The 22,194-nt window shown below is 42.0% G+C and overlaps 1 protein-coding gene across 4 annotated transcripts in view; it reads left to right on the forward strand.

Moving 5' to 3' along the window:
• Positions 1-22,194, forward strand: part of GALNT13 (polypeptide N-acetylgalactosaminyltransferase 13) — a 149,597-nt gene that overhangs the window by 94,480 nt on the left and 32,923 nt on the right. For all 4 annotated transcript variants that reach the window (XM_057415707.1, XM_057415709.1, XM_057415708.1 and 1 more), the window contains exons 8-9: positions 2,927-3,044; positions 12,014-12,194. In XM_057415707.1, coding sequence (XP_057271690.1) covers positions 2,927-3,044; positions 12,014-12,194 — 299 coding nt within the window. The remainder of the gene's footprint in view (positions 1-2,926; positions 3,045-12,013; positions 12,195-22,194) is intronic.

Genomic DNA, 22,194 nt, shown 5'->3' on the forward strand with positions numbered 1-22,194 from the left:
TCAATTAAAAAAGATTTCAAGAGTCAGCTCTCTTTTATGTTTCCTGTACAAGGTGGTATTTAACCGTCATGATCCCAAGCAGGTAGAGGGTCACACCACCTGGCCATTCCCATCTGCTCAGTTTGCTCACATGCTCCCAGCATAGTTTTGGGGACATCCGTGTTACTTGTGGCAGAAACCCAGCAAGGCTGAGGGCAGTAAAGTGGCTTTGAAACCTGGGAAGGCTTAGCCCTGTCCAAATAAGAGACAGTTAATTAACTGAGCATTTCCAGTGCTGAGAGCACAAGGAGAAAAATAGAAATGAGGTGTTCGCAAACTCAGGGTCCTGTATTATTTCATTGCTAAGTCATGGTGTTTTTTTTTCTGGGAGCAATGATAGCTCTTGCAGAAGAGGAAATAATTGCACAGCTGGCAAATTATCTGGATTATCTGTGTTCAAGAGTAAGCAAGCACTAATTACTACCACGTTGGGAAAAGCTTTGTGCAGCACAGCACCATCCCCGACCATCCCTGAATGACTGCGCTCTGTGACTAGGGTCTTGGAGGCCTTACAACACCCACACTAACCCAACAGTTGAACTCTGTGGTTGTGTGTGCAAATAGGGGAGTACTTGATCTATTTCCTCTTGCATACAGGACATATGAAACCTACCAAAGGAAGATCTGGGAACTGCCCAAGTGATTCAGGTTCTGCCATGGGTGGGAATGCACATGGTGACTCTCTTCTAGCGTTTTCCTGCACTGCACATGAAAAGTTTTGTTCCTGTTTACTTGCGTTCTGGAAAAATGGTAGCAGTTTGTTTTATATCACTGTTTGTATGAGGCTGTCTCCAAATGCAGGAGCTCCTGCAGAAGCTGAGCTTTAGATGGGCAGAAGTGCTGATGCTGGAGATGCTGCACTTGGACAGATTCAGGTGCCTAATCTGACCACGGGATAGCAGATATTCCTAGCAGTCTTTGCAAGCAGTTTACTAAATATCTGAATGAATTAGTTGATTTTTGTGACTGAATCTTTGAGATACAGACAGTAGTTACTGTATGTTGATGTGCAGTTGTATGTGTTGAGCTAGCATGATATTATGCATTCTCAAAATTCAGTCTTGCCCACTTTCATAAAATCACAAAATGGTTTGTGTTGGAAGGGACCTTAATGATCACCCAGTTCCAGCCCCCTGCCATGGGGGGGGACATCTTCCTAGACACTAGACCAGGCTGTTCAAAGCCCCATTCAACCTGGCCTTGAACACTGCCAGGGATGGGGCAGCCACAGCTTCTCTGGGCAACCTGTGCCAGGGCCTCACCACCCTCACAGGGAAGAACTTCTTCCTAATATCTAATCCAAATCTCCCCTCTGTCAGTTTAAAGCCATTCCCCCTTGTCCTCTCCCTACCTACCCTTGTAAAAAGCCCCTCTCCAGCTCTCTTCTTGACCCCTTTAGGCCCTGGAAGCTGCTCTAAGATCTCCCTGGAACCTTCTCTTCTCCAGGCTGAACAAGCCCAGCTCTCAGCCTTTCTCCAAGAGGTGGAGAGGTGCTCCAACCTTTGAGGCATCTCTGTGGCCTCCTCTGGAGTTGCTCTAGCAGCTCCATGTCCTTCTTATGTTGGGGGCCCCAGAGCTAGACCCAGAATTGCAGGTGTGGTCTCACAAAGAGTGGAGCAGAGTGGGAGAATCACCTCTCTTGACCTGCTGGCCGTGCTGCTGGTGGTGCAGCCCAGGATGTGGTTGGCTTTCTGGGCTGCTAGGTTACACATAGTCAGATCATGATGAGCTTCTAATTGACCAATACTCAAATCTTTCTCCTCAGGGCTGCTGTCAATCCAGTCCCCACCCAGTTTGTGCTTGGGATTGCCCATACCCATTTGCAGGACCTTGCATTTGAACTTGTTGAACCTGCTGATGTTTTATGCAGTTGTTTTTGCAGCTGGGTTTGAAGTTGAGGACAGAAACATGACTTTTGATCCATATCTAAACTAACATGCCCTGAGGTCCCCACCAGCAAAGACTGTAGGTGTAGGGGTGCTGAGACCTTGGCAAACTCCTTCCGCCAAAGTCCATCTGTCGCATGTGGTGGATGCTGTCACCTCACACCCCTCCTGACGTCTGTGGACAGGTGGACAGGACTGTAGCACAGCTCTTGTGGCAGTGGCTGCAGGGACACATTTGGGCTGAAAAGCCTGTGCTTGGGGCAACACATTTAGCTGAGCTAAAGTGCGTATGGACCATGCATCCCATGAGGTTCGCTGAGCTGTGTTTTTTTTGGGTACGCATTAGTTATGAATCGGTACAGCATCTCAGAATGATGTTCCTGTGAACTGGAGTCAGCAGTTTTCATTTCCTGTAGACATCAAATGCTGAAAAAAATAGAGCAGGTATTTATGGGGAAAGAGGACATCTTTACACAAAGAGAAGTTGTACTCTGACTGGATTTGCCTGTTGTAAGGATTTATAATCCTGTTAAGGGAGATTATGCCTGGTAATTTTATGCACATTTAGTTACTCTCTATGGCAAACCTGAGGCATTAAACTCTCTTCACTAAGCATTTCAGATTGGATTTGAGCTGCTGTTCTGGATGCAGAAGGCCAAAATTCCATCCACTTTACCATTACAATGCTCCTGAAATAATCTATGGAATTGTGATTTTGTGGGTAGGAAGCAATCCTGCAGGTCTCACCCAGGCAGCGCTCTCATCAGCTTTGGGGGAGCTCTGCTTGAAAGTCAAGCACACGGAGTATACAGTCAAAACCATACTATTATTGTTAGTAGTTTATATTTAAGTTGCTGTGCATAGAATATATTTATAGTGAAAATGTCTGAGGTAGTGAAATGTACTGTAGTGTCACTAAATAAATTCCACAGTGTCTTTCAAAAGGTATTTTTTCTTTTCTTTTCTTTTTCCCTTTTTTCTTTCTGTTTGTTTTCAACTAGGACCCCTACTATGGCTGGTGGCCTATTTTCTATTGACAGAAACTACTTTGAAGAGATAGGAACTTACGATGCAGGAATGGATATCTGGGGTGGCGAGAATCTTGAAATGTCTTTTAGGGTAATTGCCGTTTTCCTTCATTTTCTGTCAACAAACACAGTTGTGCTGTAACGGTTCCTATGGCGCGGACAGGGCACTTCTGCTTTAGCTGTCTTGCAAGTCATGGGTTAATTTAAATTCTCAAGATGTTCGGGAATGCCTCATTATGGTGTTTCAGTCCTTTTTACTGCATGAAACATTACTGTTTAAATATTTCTACAGTTTCAAAATAATACATGTTTTAGTAATACTTTTGTTTATAAAAGAAATGAGGCTTTCTGTGAGCAAATACTAAATAACATAACAAGATAGAAATCTGTTTAGTGTAAAAAGTCAAATATATGTTTTAATAGAAGTTTTTGAAAGTGTATGTTGTCATGAACTTGCAAGTTCTGGCTGGGAATTTTATTCTGTGTGAGAGCTGAGCTCACAGAGAGATGTCACATTCTGCAGAAAAGTGACTGTTTCTGCTGGTGATAGGTATGTTGTCCATGACAAGAATAAAATCTCTTTGAGTGAAATGCATTTAGTAATTGTCCTTTAGACAGGAAGCAGGTGGAGCAGGTATTTTTAGAGAAGATCAACTGGGAATATGAAAACATTTTCAGGCTATTTTCTGTAAACCATAATATTTTCCTTTCCAGTAAAAGAGAAGGGTAGAGTTACTTCTGAGCATTAATGTTATAAATCAGCAGATTTCAACTTTTTTTTGATGTATAGACCCCTAAAAATTTTCCTTGGATGTATATAGGCCCCTATATAGGAGTTTATTTTTAAATTCAGCCTGTTAGTAGGCTTGTTTTTCATGCCTACAGAAGTGATCCCTGGAGCAGAGGGTAACTAGTGCTGCTTTAAAATGTTGAATATATGCCTTTCTTAGGCTAAATCTTCATATTACTACTGCTTGTTTTTCACCAAATATTAAGAGTATGTGATTTCTGTAAAGTTAATTTTACCTGTTTCATTGAAACTTTGAGAATTGCTGATGCACATTAAATCCTGACAGAGAGAACTTTGAAGGAGTGTGTTATTGTTGGCATTAGTTATCACTTACAGAAAACCTTTTGCAGCACCAATTTGGGGTCATTACTTTGGAAAGGTCCCGTTCAGTGTAGTCTGAAATATTTAGCTTTCCTTTTGGAAGAACAACGGGCTTTCATCATAAAAATTATAATCCCTGAAAAACCAACTCTGATGCAGAGGGACAAACAAGGCAATTTTAAGAGTCTGTATTATTGGAGAATACGTGGACTACTTTTGTCAGTGGCTACTTTTCTAACAAAGATACAAATATTGATCATTTTTCTGTCAGGCCTTGTAAATGCATCAGAATAAAATAATTTACAATTCCATGGCCCTTTTCTGCTCTCTCGCATAATAGATTCATTTTGGCAGAAAGCATTTGATCTTCTGCTGAAAGCAGCATGTGAGCATGCATTTGGCTTCCAGCATATGGTGAAGAAATGTCCTAAATAGGATATTCTTAATACATACTCTTGCTCAAATAATTCTACTATATTTTAAAAGCCTTTCCTGAGAAGTTTAGCAATTTAATGGTGCTGTTCTGTCTTCATCTTGGGCTGTTCTGCTCTGGCTGTTGACAGCTGCATAAGAAACTCATTGGGGTTCCTGGCACAGGTCAGCCAGCTCCTGGTCAGGATGATTTGGGGTTTGCAGTCAAGCGCAGTGCAGGTTGAGCTGGTACCTCTGCCTTTGGTACAGTTTCTCCTTCCTCAGCATTTATGTAATTTATATTATATAATATAGCACTTGGAGGGTCTGTTTTTCTTCTCTGTGTGTGTGTGTGTGTGTGTTTCTTTTTCCTTTCCTAAATAATCATTGCTTGAGTCCTGTTTCAGTTGGACTTCAATTCTAATCAATGCTTGTGTGAGTAAGCCAGTGATGGGCTTAACTTACATAAACCTTTATGAGAATACTGTCATGAGATCTTAATTTCAGCTTTAAATTAAAAATCTCAGCCATAAACATGTGCAAAGATGAAAATCAACGATAGCCACGGTCTCTGCAGAAAGCCCTAGTGATAAAAGCAGGGAAGCAGCTCTGCCACTATTTTTATGTTATGTGCTAAGACTAAGGGGTAGGGGGAACAAGGAGAGGAAGCCCAGGAATTTTGGGGCATCATATTAAGGAAAATTACCTTATGTCTTCAGAAGATTTTGCCACTTAAACTTCAAGAAAAAATGAGCCTGAAACATGTGCATCAGACTAACGAGGATCATAGAAACACAGAATGGTTTGGTTTGGAAGAGACCTTTAAAGCTCATCCAGTTCCAGCCCCCTGCCACAGGCAGGGACACCTTCCAGTAGACCAGGCTGCTCAAAGCCCTGTCCAACCTGGCCTTGAGCACTACCAGGGATGGGGCAGCCACAGCTTCTCTGGGCAGCCTGTGCCAGGGCCTCACCACCCTCACAGGGAAGAACTTCTTCCTAATATCTAATCTAAATCTCCCCTCTGTTTAAAGCCATTTCTCCTTGTTCTCTCCCTACCTACCCTTGTAAAAAGCCCCTCTCCAGCTCTCTTCTTGACCCCTTTAAGCACTGGAAGCTGCTCTAAGATCTCCCTGGAGCCTTCTCATCTTCAGGCTGAACAAGCCCAGCTCTCTCAGCCTGTCTCCACAGGAGAGTTGCTCCAGCCCTTGGGGCATCTCTGTGGCTTCCTCTGGAGTTGCTCCAGCAGCTCCATGTCCTTCTTACGTTGGGGGCCCAAGCGCTGAACACAGCACTGGAGCCAGGTGGGGGTTGGGGGTGGATGCTCACAAAAGTGGGGCAGAGGGGGAAAATCCTCTCCCTCACCTGCTGGCCATGCTGCTGGTGGTGCAGCCCAGGACATGGTTGGCTTTCTGGGCTGCAAGGTCACACATAGCCAGATCATGATGAGCTTTTCATCAACCAGCACCGAAATTCTCCTCAGGGCTGCTCTCAGTCTAGTGTCTGCCCAGCCTTTGTTTGTGCTTGGGATTGCTCAGACCCAGGTGTGGAACATTATGCTTGGCCTTGTTGAACTTCATGAGGGTCACATAAGACACATTTATCTCACGGTGTCAAGAGATAAATAAAATTATTACATGCTTCTAGTGCCTGGAAATTTGCTATAGGAATGCCAGGCAGCCTTGTGATGCTGTTACTTGGTTTTTAGAGGCTTCATCTATAAAGAAAACCAAACATATAGTCAAGTACATCAGGTATGACTGGATTGATAAAATGCCAAGGCCTCTGCAGTTAAAAAACAATCTGATGTAAAACAACTGCAGAATATTGCTAGCAAAGAGTGCCAAGTGGCTGGGGAGGTTCCTCCAGCAGCTGCATTACAAGCCTGCAATTAGCCAACAGGTTTCCAGAATATCTCACTGCAGACAGTAAAACACTGATGCTAAATTCTGGTTTGGAACTGTATTATAATAGGTGTCAGCTATAAAGACATTTCTAGAGTTCTTACTGTGCTGGATGTTTTTATCATTGAATGGGAGCAGGTTCGTTTTGGTGCTGGTCTGGTATTTAGAAAACAAAACCAAAACTTCCTGTTTTGCTAATCCCTGCATCCTCAAAAAATGTTACAAATTGCCTCCCTGAACATCTTCATGGCCTCCTCTGGGTTTGCTTCAACAGGTCCATGTCTTTTGTATTTTGGGTGCCCCAGAATTGGATGCAGTACTACAAGTGGGGTCTCATTTTTTGTAGGTGTTCAAACTGCTTTCCAGTGTTCCCTACTGAATTTGCAACATTACCGTACATCAAGAGAACTATTGGAAAATATTTCATTAGCAACGTTCATAATAGAAGTTTTAATGTTTGGATGTACTTTATATGCAGTAGCAAACTGTAAAAATGTAGCAAATGGAACTAGGTGTAAAGTGATAAATCAGGCCACACAGACAGTGGTTGTGATGTGTATTCTTTATATAATGCTGATTATGTCTTTGAGCTGTGGTCACCGTGTTTTGGCTGATGTCCTGTTCATCCTGTGTTACTCTTCGTCTGCCCACCTTCCTCATCTTTGTTTTAAGACTCATGATATGCAAATCCAAGTCATCTTGCTCTTCTCAAAGGTTGGATTACATGATCTTTAAAGTACGCTTCCAACCCAAACCAGTCTATGATTCTAAGCTTTTCCCAATATGCACAACTGATTATTAATAGCAATTTTTCAGCCTGACTCTGTGCAAGTCAGCTTTCAGATGCAAAATTATAGGTGTAAGAGAGCATTTAAACATGTTTAAATAAACATCTTCAGCTGATTTGGATGACTGTAGTTACAGTGCATAACTCCTGGCGAGGCTGGAAAGGTTGCATGTATGTGAGATTATTATCAGAAGTACACCATAACATTGAAATGTGGGTGAGCGGAATTTTGGGTATATAAATGCCTCATCACCTGGCAAACATATTGAAACGTTGTCTCTGTGCTTTTCAATATTCCTTAGCTGTTTGACTGTATTAGTTTTAGGAGTACAGTTTGCTCACAAATTGTACTTAAAATATGTTTGTGCACTTACATACATTTAAAGGGTATATTTTTCTCTTTCTTTGTACTGCATTAATTTTTTGGTATGTCAGGATTCTCTTTTTATAGGGAAAATATTCAGGATCACAGAATCCTAGATTGGTTTGGTTTGGAAGGGACCTTAAAGATCATCTAGTTCCAACCCCCCTGTAGTTGATTTCATTACAGAGATATTTGGTATTAGAGTTTTCAGTGATTTTTTTCGTAATTATTACTTACGCATCGCTGCATAGCAATAAACAAGTTTAACTCATTTAACGTACCTGTGCTTACATGTTAACCTTCTTTCCGACTGCAGTAATCTTTGGGGATTTTTTTTTACCATAGCTTTGATCTGTGCATATGTGTGGTAGATGTTTAATCTAAAACCGTCATCCATAAACACATATTTGGAACAATAGAGACCCTCTATGTAAAGAAATGTTTGTTAAAATGAGGTAAATAGAGTTATTAACATGTAAGACTTTTGCTTTTGGTGTTTATATCTCTGCAGCCTGAAACTTTAGTTTTATTTTAATCTAAAATTTAAAGAGTCTTACATTTCTTTTGGAATTAGTTTAACATATTTTGCCATCAAAGGGATTTGAAACAAAGTTATACCCCCAAGCATGAGGCAATAACTGGTAGCGCAGAAGCATTGTTTGTAAGACTCCCCTTTATAGGGTTTAATTGCAGAATGCAGAATTGCAGATGTGCCAACATCTGGGTATTGGGCTGCATGTTGCCCTGTGTCTGGCTCACCCAGAATCCCTGCCCATGCCATAGTTCCATCTCCACCAGGTGTAGGTGTCCACAGACACTGCTGGAGCTGTGACTACAGCAGCGCCGCTGGCAACAGGCAGTCACAGCCTTATGCTAAGGAGCAGAAAGTGCTGACAAAATGGGAGAAAATGATAGGATTTGCTTTATGCAGGCTGGAAGGATTCACCTGTATAGGACAAGTCATGGGGTGTGGTGTTTCCTTTCTTGGTATAGGTAGATGACAAATACTGAGGCTGCCCAGAGATCAGACAGAGTTTAATGCACTCATTCTATGCAGTAGCTGGAATGGTCTTCAAATGTCTATGAAATCAAAGCCAATTCTAAATAACTCATACCTCTACTTAAAAATAGATAAATTACATGAGCATATACAAGCCTGAGTTTTAATTCTATGGTGTACGATGTTTTGCCACAAACATTGAAGGAATAAGTATTTGTAAGCAAGAGGATAAATAGAAAATGAGTTAGTCTTGTGTGGAAAGGTAAATTATAAAGAGCTCATTTTCCAGACCTAGGAAATGGGGCAGATCTGCTGGATCTCTTCTTCACTGAAACATTTCAATAAGTGGCACTCTGTAAATTATCTCCTTAGTCAGAAGAGATGGGTTGAAATGACTTAGTGAGTGGGATAACAGCTAGTGCTGAAGATATTCAGGCTGGGGACAGTTAAGAGTTTCTCCACTGTAAAGTTGCGGCTGGATGTTGGGGGGGGGGGGGGAGTGGGGGTGGGGGTGGGGGTGGGGGTGGTGTTATTTATTTGCTTGTTTTTCCACTAAATAGCTTTCCACAAAAGGTGGGGAATAAACTTGCAAAATGTGCTGGGTTGAAAGATGCAGAGAGAGAATTTTGAAACACGATTGAAGTGCTGTGGTTGGAAGAACTGATTTGGGGGAATTCATGGACTGCAGAGGTTTTTAGGGGCAGGGTTGGTGGGCAGCAAGTCTTGGTGTAGCAGTTTGGTGGGAGACACTGGCTCCCTTTTCTGCTTTTTTTGTAGGAGGAGACAACCAAGATAACTAGATGGATTATAGTAAAGTAATAATTCATGAAATCGTTGCCATGCCTTGAAACATCTAGGCATGTTGGAGGAAAGATACAGTTCATTGGCAATGCTTGTTGCCCAATCTATAGGATCAAGTAAATTCTGTCCCTGGAAATTCTGCTGGATTAAAAAAATATGATGAATGTTAAAATGAAAAAGACTACAGTAAAATTTAATGACAGTTTCTCTCAAAAATTCTTGGAGCATTACATGGAACAGTTAGCAGTGTCAGTAAAAGGCTTCTGGCAGATACTGAATACCTGAGTGGAGGTGTTGTCTGGAAAGAGTTCTTCAATAGCAAAGTATGAGGGACAATTTGCTTAGAGAAGCTGTGGCTGCACTGTCCCTGGAAGTGTTCAAAGCCAGGATGGATGGGGCTTTGAGCAACCATGAACTAGAAACTAGGTGATCTTTGAGGTCACTTCCTCCCAAACCATTCTGTGATTCCATGAATTCGGGTATTCACTGTGGTTGCAATGAGAAGTGTATTAGCATACACTCTTCAACGTATTACCATAGCTTATCTTGTTTGTGTGGTGAACATATCTCTGCAATCTCACAGTCCTTGACCGATAGATGAACTCTTGGAAAGTGTTGTTTTACTGGGGGATATTCAGGAAGGTTGATTTGTTTGGGTTTTTAAAATATTACTGAAAAGTTAAAAGTCCTTTTGTTCTAAACAGGGTGCATGTTCATCCACATTCCTATGACAACTGTAATAGATAGCAGATTGTACCAGGGACAGCCAAAAAAGGGCTTAAAAAAATGTACATGACCATACTTAAAAAAAATAAACTAGTAGGGAGGGAGGAATTTCCTGCCAGGGCGAGGTAGGGGAACAGCAACAGTGACTCAGGAGATGCTGGTCCCCGGACAGAGACTGTGGGTTACAGCTCACCTAACATAGCCATCTGCTCATTACTGCCCCATCTGCTGAGTTACCCCCAGGTTACTCTGTGAGCATATTAGTAGTGTGTATTTCCATTGTAATGCATGCTCCTGTTTGGTACCATCACGTGTTCGCTGGCATCCATCAACTTGAAGTTTCACCTGAACTAACTAGTTGTCACTGAGCTGCAAAACACAAGATGTTAAATATAAGAATATTTTGATGTTGTCATTGCTCATCCCAGCAGAGTACATCACTTAGCATACTAATGAAATTATATAAAGGGATTTAGCCCTAATTAAATAAAATCTGCTTAAGTTACTATGGTAACTTATGTCTGTGTCGAGGAGCTCTAATTGCAAGACAGTACTGGCATTCCTGTTTATAACACCCAACGGTTCTTAAATTCTGTTTCTTACTACTAGAGGTATTGTAAATTTTAGTCCTGATGGCTGCTTAGGAGGAGAGTAAAGCAGAGGGTGGGACAAGCCTGAATCCAGAGCTGGGCAGTTGTTGATACCATTGTTTATGCCAAAATGTCAGTGAACCTTAGAGAAGAGTAAATCCCAAGGAATCGATCTTGTCTGGTAGAACAGCAAAACTTTCACCCTGTACACTTCACTTATCCCTGTTCTTCACCCAGTTGCCTGTGTTCAGCCTCCAGTTCTGCAGACTTGGGCATTTAACCATCCCTAGTATCTTCTCTAGTTCTTTTCAGAGCCTGGAAAGATGGGAGCTTGCAGAACAGCAGTTGATATACAGAGGTATATGATCCCAAGACTCTAGTGATCTCACAAAGAAATAAATTCCTTCATTTAACAACCAGGCATTAAAGTCCAGGATTATATGTTGGTTTTTTTTTTTCATACTTATGCAGTCATAGTGAATGCACTGAGCTTACTCAGAGTATAGATTCTGGCTCCAGTAGTGGACAGGGACAGTTTGCATCTAGAAATTCACCAAATTCTCTTCTTTGTCTGTAATTTTTTTCTTTTCTTTTCTTTTTTTTTTTTTTGAGTTGGTCATGGTACTTACTGGCATGTGAACCAGAGAAGACGTGTTTTGCATCTGTTTCACTTCTGTGGTTCTGTGATGTTCAGAGTTACCTGTGCTTGCTGCTTTCTGTTGCTGTCTGTGATAGCAACCAAGACCTTCCTTTGCTCATGATGGTCTTGGACATGTTTCTGCTTTGAAAAAATACACATATTTGTATGTAAAAGTTTTTATTTGTTTCTTTCCTCACGAGAGGAAATATTTTCACACTGAGAACAAGCAGCTGTTGGAATAATCTCCCCAGGGAAGTGGTGGACTCCCCAGTGTTGGACACTTTCAGCTGGACAGGGTGCTGGGCCATCTAGTCTAGGTCATGCTTTGCTTAGAAAGGCTGGACCAGAGGATCCTTGAGGTCACTTCCAAGCTGGTAGTCTATGAAATCATGGAAAATTCAAATATAGATAGTATACATACCCTACACTGAATCTGTTCTGACACCTTTCTGAGATGGCGCTTTGTGTAGGTTTACGTTGTAAGGCCATGGAACCAGATGAGCTATTCACACAAGCTTTCACATTGCAGTTAAAGCCTGTGCACTTTCCTTGCTGTCAAGAGTTTGCCACTGCTGTTTCCCTTAAACTTTGAAATTTCCTATTGAATTGTGACCTGGGGAGATAAATAGGGACATAGGTGCTAACCCATCTGTCAGAGTCCCTCCTGCTATGAACACATTGTGGTTTGTATTTGTTTTAGTCAGTGTTTTCTGCATCTTTTCATTTCAGATTTGGCAGTGCGGCGGCTCCCTTGAGATTGTCACCTGCTCACATGTTGGCCATGTTTTCCGAAAGGCAACACCTTACACCTTCCCTGGTGGCACAGGGCATGTCATCAACAAGAACAACAGGAGACTGGCAGAGGTCTGGATGGATGAGTTTAAGGACTTCTTCTATATAATATCCCCAGGTAAGAAATTATTTTCTGGTGATATTATGATCCGTAAAGCTGTCTGGAAAAAAGGGAAATATAAATGTAAGGTACATACAGGTAAGTGTAGACATATGTATGCACACATATGTACTAAAAGTTGAGACATAACAGCAAAAGTGCTTTCAAAATTCACTATCCCAGCTGAGACCTGGACAACACGATAAAAGTATAAGTTAAGTTTCCTTCTCTCCTGAAGATCATAAGGTTTTTTTGTTCCAGAACGTTGTTCTCATGATGTTGGGAATCATGAGAAGTAGGAATGCTCTTTGACCCATCTAGTCTGAGATGCAGAATTTGGCTGGATCATTGGGATGATCCCTGAAAGTCCCTTCAGAGGCATCAGTGGGAGTGGATGGTGGAGATGCTCTGGGCCACTTAAAGGGAAGGAGCAGCCCTTCAGGTCATGGCACAAAATTTACCTGTTCGCTTGAAAAATTAGGCTTGGAGGCAATTCAATTTTTATCAGACACAGAATTTAATTTTATTTTTTTTTTCCTCTCTAAACAAACACAAGAAACAAAAACTTTTAAGGAGTGGCCATGATCAGGAAAAAAGAGTATGTACCTTCAGTGCTGGCTTTCTGGTAAAGACTGTTTTGGACCTGGGTTTCAAGTAGCCCGTTGTTCACAGCCAGCCTCTTAAAGCAGGCATTTTCAGCTAAGCCTCTTCTTTCTGTAAATCAGGACCAGTAGTTTTATTTAACTTTATTTGGCTGAAATAAATTAAAAACTAAGTGTAATATACTTTATAATGTTACTTTTCTTTTAAAGATTTGTATATAAAATAGAAAACTATCCTGGGTAGGTTTTTTACTCCCAACAGTTTTACTGATACCTCACAAGTATACAGTTAATAAAACCTCAATTTATTCAGTTCAAAAGCCAGAGCATCCAGTGCCTCATATATGAAAGCCAGTTATTTTTCATAGTATTTATAAAATATTACTTAAAATGTCTGTGGTAGAGTGTAGCCATAGACCATGTAAGTTATTGTTGCTATTTTGTTGTCTGCTCTGGGATAATCTTTCCATTCTTCCATCTTGAAACTTTTTTCCAATTTAAATTCTGTAGTAACAGAAGCAGTTTAAATTTTCACTATCACCAAGCATTGAACCCTGGATCATGTTGTTATCCGTATGAGTTTTGTATTTCATCTCCAGCACAATTTACTGTTGTTATACCTCAGCTCATTCTGCCTGCAGACCCACTTGTTTCCATAAGCTGTTTTGGTGCTTTGATTTTTCCAGGGGCTCAGGACACCTCAGTCAATCATTAGGTGCCAACATGCAATCACAAGCTGTGAAGTCAGAAGAGTCTTGTATTCTGCATGGGTTATTGCACGTGCTGTGGCTGTCACAGTATGTGCTCATAAAATATTCTAAGTCTGTCTTGGAAAGCCCTTATCAATCCAAAAACCATAGAACCATAAAAAAATAAATGTGTGTATAACCACAAGATACAAGCATGAAACAATTCCTAGGAAAAAAAAAAAGAAAGTCATCAGAATGATGATCCCCATGAGTCAGATGTTTGGGTTAACACTGAGTGCTTTTGGGAAGCATTCGCATGACTCTGTCTCCAGCTTGCAGGAAGGGCCATCGCATCATAGGGGAGAGAGGTGCAGACAGCTCTTCTATGTCTTTTTGAGATACCTTCTTGGGTACATCTCCTTGTGCTGTTCTGGCAATAAGGGCAACAGCATGAAAAACATACGGAGGAATGGCTGGTCACCTCAAGGAAAAGGAATTCTGTTCTCTCCAGGGAACAGCCCATGGGGAAAAGTTTCTTGGTCCGGTAAGAGGGATGAAACCAGGGAAGAAGACTTAAGTGTTCCTGAGTTCAGGATCTGTAATAACAAGAGCCAAACTAGCCAGCGAGTTGTACCATCCATCACCAGCCCGCGTTTCATTCTGGTGGCAGCGGGTTTCCTGGAGGGCAGAACAGGGTCTCCAGAAGCCATTGGTACCTTCGGATTCTGTTTGTCCTCTGCTCTCTGTGCTGCTTCTGAGTCACAGCGAGGACGAGCTGCTGCCTTGGTCTGGAGGAACAGGTCTGCTGTTAAAGCTGCTGGTGTTTGTCACCTCTCACAGTGCTGACTGCACAGGCATTATGTGCTGCATCTCGCGGGAGTGCGCCATGGGTTTCACTTTTACTGGGTTTAACAAAATTCAACAAAAAACATACCACAAGTGAAAAATAACCATGTTGACAGGGTCCTCTTAAATAATGGAAATTTAATTTTGTGTGATATAGGGAGGGCTGTGTCCCTTTTAATTATATCTGTTCAAATAAAGCTGAAGGAGTAGGGTACATGACAGAAATTTGGCTGTTTCTAGCATAATTGGTTTCTGTTCTCCTACAAGAGGAAAGAAAAAATGGGAGAAAATAAATATAACACTGATGAATATCTAATGTGGTCTAAAAGTGAATTCAAAACACATGTAAGATGCAGTCATGTTCCAGCCATAAATATATCACAGGGGAATTAGCCATTCTTTAATTCAGTTCTCCCTTATTAAGTTCTTTGTTGAACTAAATGCATTTCTAATAATTTACCCTGAAAGCATGTATTTTCTTATGAGTGAGGCATACAAGTGCTAACAATGTACATTCAGCATGTAGTGTGTGGGGTGAATACATTGCATTCCCTTTGCTTTTAAGTTCTGCCTTGACAGCAAGTTTTTCAGGGCTGATTAAAGCATTTAGGTGAGCTGAAGCTCTAAAGGTACCCTACTAATGGCTATTTAAAATACAATACATTTAAAATGAGATGTTAGCAAAATGTAGTCAGAGGCAACTGGAATAGTGATATACATGGCAGGATAATTTTAAAATTCCAGTTTTAAAGAGTGCTGGTTGAAATAGCTTCAGTGCTCACATTTCAGTTAAAAAAAAACTTCCAAATTGGTTATGTTCTAATTTTCAAATTCCTAAATGCAACACTCCAAATCCTGGATCAGAAATTTTCCTTTTTTCTCTTTCCCTTTCTTTCTTCCATTGTTTTTCTCTTTGTTTTAGACCCTTCTAATTCAGGGCCCCTTTGTTTACAGTAGGATTCCTTATAGGGCTTGATCTTTATTATTTTTTCATTTATTTTTAAAAATCTGCAGAATTTACCCTGAGATGCTGAGTGATGGAAGTGAGGAATTTAGAGCTGAGTAAAAGGTTAAGTTTGGATGGAGAAATTAAAATAAAAAGACCATGGAAAAATATATCTGATTCAAGCTTGCCTTTGACTGGCTTGACTAATTCTCCAGCAGATCTGCAAAAGCTGGAGCAGCACCTTCACTAAAAAACTTCCCCTGCTCTTCTCCTTTGATGACTTGATATGTCAGAATACAATACAATACATTAATTTGGAACCACCCCATTAAAAGAAATTAAAACTCAAGAAAGTGGCAGTAGGAAATACCCTGTTGCAGACCACCATGTGAAATGGAGTGATGCAGTGGTACCTCTGCAGGTCTAAATTGTTGAAATATGAGATTTAGTTTTGCAAGTGGGTGAGGAGCGTGTTAGATGGTATAAATGAGGACCTTAATCCTTTCTGCTGCTGGTTCCAGTCTGGAGCTGTCTGTGTGGCACAGCTATAGCAGGGAGTTACTTCTTGTGGCCCTCTTCTGTCAAGGGGATGTATGGGCAGATGGATGCTCTCTGGGTTTGGAAGAGTGGTGAATACTGATGCGTCATCTTCTGAACTGGCCAGTATCCTGTCATTCAGCTGGATGGAAAATGCCCAATTTGGACATTTGGAGCTGTGTGCAGATGCTTTTGATGGTGAAAGCCATTATGAAGCCCTGTCTAGAAAGCCTGCATTTTGAACTTTCCTCATTAGCACTTGTACCTGGGACAGAAATTAGAGTATTTCCTATTGCGTTAGAGAGGAGCTTCTGAAACCACTTGGGATAATTTTGCGGCTGCCTTCACAATTTCCTAGCTTTCAGCAAGCAACGGGGGAGGATTTTTTCAGTGACATTTTTTAACTTAGATGTCCAATATTAGGCTCTGTATCCTGCATTTCATCAGCTGGTTTCCAAGGTGAGAAGACATCCTTTCTCCCATGAAGAAGACCAATTCTTGCCGTAGGCCATTTTAATTTAGGCTCCTATGCATAGATATAAATGCAAGGCTATCTTTAACGAACCATTTTTCAGCACTGACATCCAGTGAGATACCATGCATTGCAAATATAGCTTTCCGCAGCAATTCTTTTGGGAAGGAAGGCCACTAGATGAAGCATCCTTTTTCTCCTTCCACCTGAGGAGGATATTTCTTTATCCATTTCCCTATCAAAATTTCCCCAGGTTGGCACCTGGCTGGGATCATTTTGCCCATTCTTTTATACTGATATGATGCCAAGGTAGCTCTAAAAATGCAGACTCCATCTGAAAAGATGGGAAGATAATAAGCAATCAACCCCACCCTGCAATGTTTTGGCTCCAGGTGCAGGACTGTGCAGGGGGGGAGGGAGGGGGACGTGCCTTCCACACCCCCAGGTTATCCTGATGGCTCAGCTTCCACTGCTCTTAACCTCAGGATGCAACTCAGTAATTCCTAGGTCATTTGCTTTCAATTGTTATTTATAGGTACAACTGTGGAGCCAACACAGCATAAAATATTTGGGTTTTTTTGATGATTTTTAGTGAAACAGTTTCTTTTTGTTAGAAAAGTTAGGGTGAAATGTGACTGATATGAGCACAAATCAGCAGAAATTTGGTGCTTTTGAATGTACTCTTATCCTTTACACAGTTATACATTTGCATATTTGCACAAGATTATGATACCACATTCAAATAGAGAACCTATGGACAAAATTCTATTGAAATAAAGGGTTACAGACCACCGGATCAGGGTGAGGAAGTTGACGAGGCCTTCTACAGGCAGCTGAGAGCGCCTCACAGTCACAGGCCGTGGTTGTCGTGGGGGATTTTAACTTCCCTGATGTTTGCTGGAAGGACCACTCAGCAACCCAGCCACAGTCCAGGAGGTTCCTCCAGTGTATGGATGATAACTTCTTCCTGCAAATGGTGGATGAGCCGACCAGGAGAGGAGCGCTGCTGGATCTCATCCTCACTAACAAGGAGGATCTGGTCGAAGCAGTAAGGGTTGAGGGCTGCCTTGGTTGCAGCGACCACGAGATGGTGGAGTTCAGGATCTTGTGTGGCAGGACTAGTAGAATACCAAGTAGAATTGCAACCCTGGACTTTTAGCAGGGCAAACTTTGGCCTTTTCAAGCAATTGCTAGGGGAAATCCCATGGGCAAGGCTGCTTGAAGGTAAAGGGGCCCAAGATAGTTGGTTGACATTCAAGGACTGCTTTTTCCGTGCTCAAGATCGGAGCATCCCGACACGTAGGAAGTCAAGGAAGAGGGCCAAGAGACCTGCGTGGCTAAATAGGGAATTGCTGGGTATGCTCAAGTGGAAGAGGAGAGTTTACAGGTCATGGAAGGAGGGGCTGGCCACTTGGGAGGAATATAAGGCTGCTGCTAGAGGATGTAGGAAGGCAGCTAGGAGGGCTAAGGCATCCTTAGAATTAAACCTGGCAAGAAGGGTCAAGGACAGCAAAAAGAGCTTTTTCAAATACATGGCAGACAAAACTAACACCAGAGGCAATGTAGGCCCACTGATGAACGGGATGGGTGCCCTGGTGACAGAAGATACAGAGATGGCAGAGTTACTGAATGCCTTCTTTGTCTACTCTGCTGCGGGCAGTCCTGAAGAGCCCTGTACCACTGAGACCTTAGATGAAGTCAGGTCGACGGAGCAGTTTGCCTTAGTCGATGAGGAATGGGTTAGAGAACAGTTGAGCAATCTGGACATCCATAAATCCATGGGTCCAGATGGGATGCACCCGCGGGTGCTGAGGGACCTGGCGGAAGTCATTGCTAGACCACTCTCCATCATCTTTACCAAGTCTTGGGAAACGGGAGGGGTGCCTGAGGACTGGAGGAAAGCAAATGTCACTCCAGTCTTCAAAAAGGGCAAGGAGGAGGACCCGGGTAACTATAGACCGGTCAGCCTCACCTCCATCCCTGGGAAAGTGATGGAACACCTTATCCTTGGTACCATCTTAAGGCATATCAAGGATAAGAAGGTTATGAGGGGCAGTCAACATGGCTTCACCAGGGGGAAATCATGTTTGACCAATCTCTTAGCCTTTTATGAGGAAATAACACGGTGGATGGATGATGGCAGAGCGGTGGATGTGGTCTACCTTGACTTCAGCAAAGCATTTGACACAGTCTCCCACAGCATCCTCACGGCTAAAATGAGGAAGTGTGGACTGGATGATCAGGTAGTGAGGTGGACTGCGAACTGGCTGAAGGAGAGAAGCCAGAGAGTTGTAGTCTATGGGGCTGAGTCTAGTTGGAGGCCTGTAACTAGTGGAGTGCCTCAAGGGTCAGTACTGGGACCGGTATTATTTAATATATTCATCAATGATTTAGATGAGGGAATTGAGTGTACTATCAGCAAGTTTGCTGATGACACTAAGCTGGGAGGAGTGGCTGACACGCCAGAAGGCTGTGCTGCCATCCAGCGAGACCTGGACAGGCTGGAGAGTTGGGCAGGGAGTAACTTGATGAAATATAACAAGGGAAAGTGTAGAGTCCTGCATCTGGGCAGGAACAACCCCAGGTTCCAGTATAGGTTGGGGAACGACCTGTTAGAGAGCAGTGTAGGGGAGAGGGACCTGGGGGTCCTAGTGGACAACAGGATGACCATGAGCCAACACTGTGCCCTTGTGGCTAAGAAGGCCAATGGCATCCTGGGGTGTATTAGAAGGGCGGTGGTTAGTAGGTCGAGAGAGGTCCTCCTTCCCCTCTACTCTGCCCTGGTGAGACCGCATCTGGAGTATTGTGTCCAGTTCTGGGCCCCTCAGTTCAAGAAGCACAGGGAGCTGCTGGAGAGAGTCCAGCGCAGGGCAACGAAGATGATTAGGGGAGTGGAACATCTCCCTTATGAGGAAAGACTGAGGGAGCTGGGTCTCTATAGTTTGGAGGAGACTGAGGGGTGACCTTATAAGTGTCTATAAATATATAAAGGGGGAGTGTCACGAGGATGGAGCCAGGCTCTACTCAGTGGCAAACAATGATAGGACAAGGGGTAATGGGTACAAACTGGAACACAAGAGGTTCCACTTAAACTTGAGAAGAAACTTCTTCTCAGTGAGGGTGACGGAACACTGGAACAGGCTGCCCAGGGAGGTTGTGGAGTCTCCTTCCCTGGAGACATTCAAAACCCGCCTGGACGCATTCCTGTGTAACATTATCTAGGTGTTCCTGCTCCGGCAGGGGGATTGGACTAGATGATCTTTTGAGGTCCCTTCCAATCTCTAACATACTGTGATACTGTGATACTGTGAAATGAAGTCAGTAACAATGGTGTTGGCGGAACAGGATTTTTTAACCCAAAACATCATGTCTGTTGCTGCTTCAGTCACTGGAAAAAATCTCCTTCATCTATTCTGATCTTTTTAAAACTTATTTATGAATATGCTATCTCAATTAATGATTAAAATGTGATGATGATGTTCCCTGGGATTAAGAAGCAAATGGAGGAGAAAGGTACTTAGGGGCTTCAGAAAATAAAGCTAATAACATTTAAACTAAAAAAATCTTCTCACTAAAATGCATAGGAAATAATAGATTGTTTTATTAGGTCATTTCTAAATGTCAGAAAGTGTTACAAGTAAGACTGCTTTTTTATCCTTTTGTCGGGCACGCATTTCTCTTGGTTTATTAATCTGAAAAAACAGATCTCCCGATAATTCTGTTGGAGAACAAAGAAAGTTGTATTTTAGTAACTAGGTCTCTGAAGTTATTATCCATCAGCACATACTCATCTACTCAGTTCTCCTCTGGGACGTGATTAATCTGATTTCTCAGATAATGTCCTAAGAGAAAGAAGAACGGATGGTTGCTCACAGTGGTATTGTGTTAAATATATCTCTCAGCGTAATTAGGATGCACACCTAGTAATTGTATTTCAAGGTAGAAGTCTTGATCAATTGAGTTCTGATTAGCTTTCTTGTGGCTGTCTGCCTGTAAAAATATAACTCTGCTGAAGAAGAGCCCAGCTGAAATTTTTTGTGGTTTTAGGCATATTTAAAGGTGCTGCCTTCTCTTGTCTTTGTAGAAGCTGAATGTAGGCAAGAATAAAATCTTACTTCTGCTACCTTTAAATTTGGTCATCCTGTGTGTTGCCAGTTTATTCATGCCATGTGCTCAGATGAGTTTGCAACCAGAATTTTAAATACACCTGTGCTGGATTTGGCTGGATTAGGGTAAACATCCTATATATATTAAAAAAAAAAAAAAAAGAAAAAAAACTTTGCAAAGTATTTTGAGTTAAAAAAAATGGTTAATTTCTGACAGGGTGAGAGGTTGGAGGAACAGGTCTTGTAGAACAAATACTCTATTTGTGTCATTTGTCACTGGTGTGTGGGGAAGCAATGCAGTTTTATTTTCACTGTGTCTTCTGGAGTGAAGAGTGGCTTTGCTCTCTGTCTGGAGTACAGCCCCAGGGTTGTGAACACTCTGCTGAGGCGGCTATGGGTTTGAAAACTGCGAGTAAGATGACAAAAAACAATCATAGTAAGGACCTTTTACCTTTTTGTTTTAGTATTCGATACTTTGTTTTAGCATTCGATAAAGAGGTTTGAATTTTTCTTGGCAAATTAAGAGGCGAAGGGTCCGCAGCATGATTGCAGCCTGAAACTAAGAGCCAAATAATTCAGGAGAGCTTAAAAAAAGTCTCAGAAATGCCGGATACACTTCAAATGGGATTAAAGGAAATGCCTGTTTCAGGAAAGGAATTTATGGATTTGTTCCAAAAAACTGAAGAACTGCTGAGTGTTGTGTATTTAAGGTCCCTTCCAGCTCAACCCATTCTATGATTGTACAGTTGCCCATGTTACAGTTGACATCCCCAGCACTGCAAAGCCCATCTCATTTAGGATAAGGTTAAACCAGTAAGAAGAGTAACAGACTTTCCTCCCAAAGCAGTACAAATCCTCACAGTTTTCTGACTGCAAAGTGTTTTTTCTTTACTGCTTGGAAATGCAAAGTGCCCCAAAGGGAAATGGCCAGCCTCATCCCGCTGAGGCAAAATGTGCCCAGTGCAATGCAGACAGCAAGGCAGTAGTTCTTTGCTGTTACCATAGAATCACAGAATGGTTTGGGTTTGAAGAGACATAAAGTTCATCTAGTTCTAAGCCCCCTGCCACAGACAGGGACACCTTCCACTAGACCAGGTTGCTCAAAGCCCCTTTCAACCTGGCATTGAACACTGTCAGGGATGGGGCAGCCACAGCTTCTCTGGGCCACCTGTGCCAGTGCCTCACCACCCTCACAGGGAAGAGCTTCTTCCTGATACCTCTGTCAGTTTGAAGCCATTCCCCCTTGTCCTGTCCCTTGTCCTTGCCCTTGTGCACCAATATCTTTTTCTCATATGCAAAAACATTTGTCTTATTGTTTCCAACACAAGTAAAAGTGTCTGTATGTACCCAGATGGAATGCCATGTAGGTACCTTCTCAGCCTGTTCCAATCCCGCAGCACAGTATTCCTATCAGCCTCACTCCTTTTTCAAGTCATTCCAGCACATCTTATTCCATTCAGCCTGTATATTCCTAAATGTAGGCAGTTATGTCAATTTATGCATTAAAATACAGTATCTAATAATTGAATGGAAATAATTACATGCTCAGAATAGGCCTGCATTTGCACAGTCAGCTGAAAAAGATAATGCACATAATAGTACCGTTTCTCCATACACTTAGTGCATTGCTGAACCACTTTATCTTCTTAATCATCAGTTAGTATTCAATTCCCATCTCCTACCTAGCCTGTTAAAGTCAGGCTAAAATGCAAAGTTACATTAGTTTTGGAGTGCTTTGTTTAAAGCATTACTGAGAATTTAAATATAGTACTTTATGATTTTAATTTGGGATTACAAGATAAGAGCTTGTGTTTTACTTG

The sequence above is a fragment of the Pezoporus wallicus genome, unplaced genomic scaffold, assembly GCF_028554395.1.
Source record: "Pezoporus wallicus isolate ANWC-B61680 ecotype Strahan unplaced genomic scaffold, APGP_CSIRO_Pwel_v1 contig_736, whole genome shotgun sequence".
NCBI classification, from domain to species: Eukaryota; Metazoa; Chordata; class Aves; order Psittaciformes; family Psittacidae; genus Pezoporus; species Pezoporus wallicus.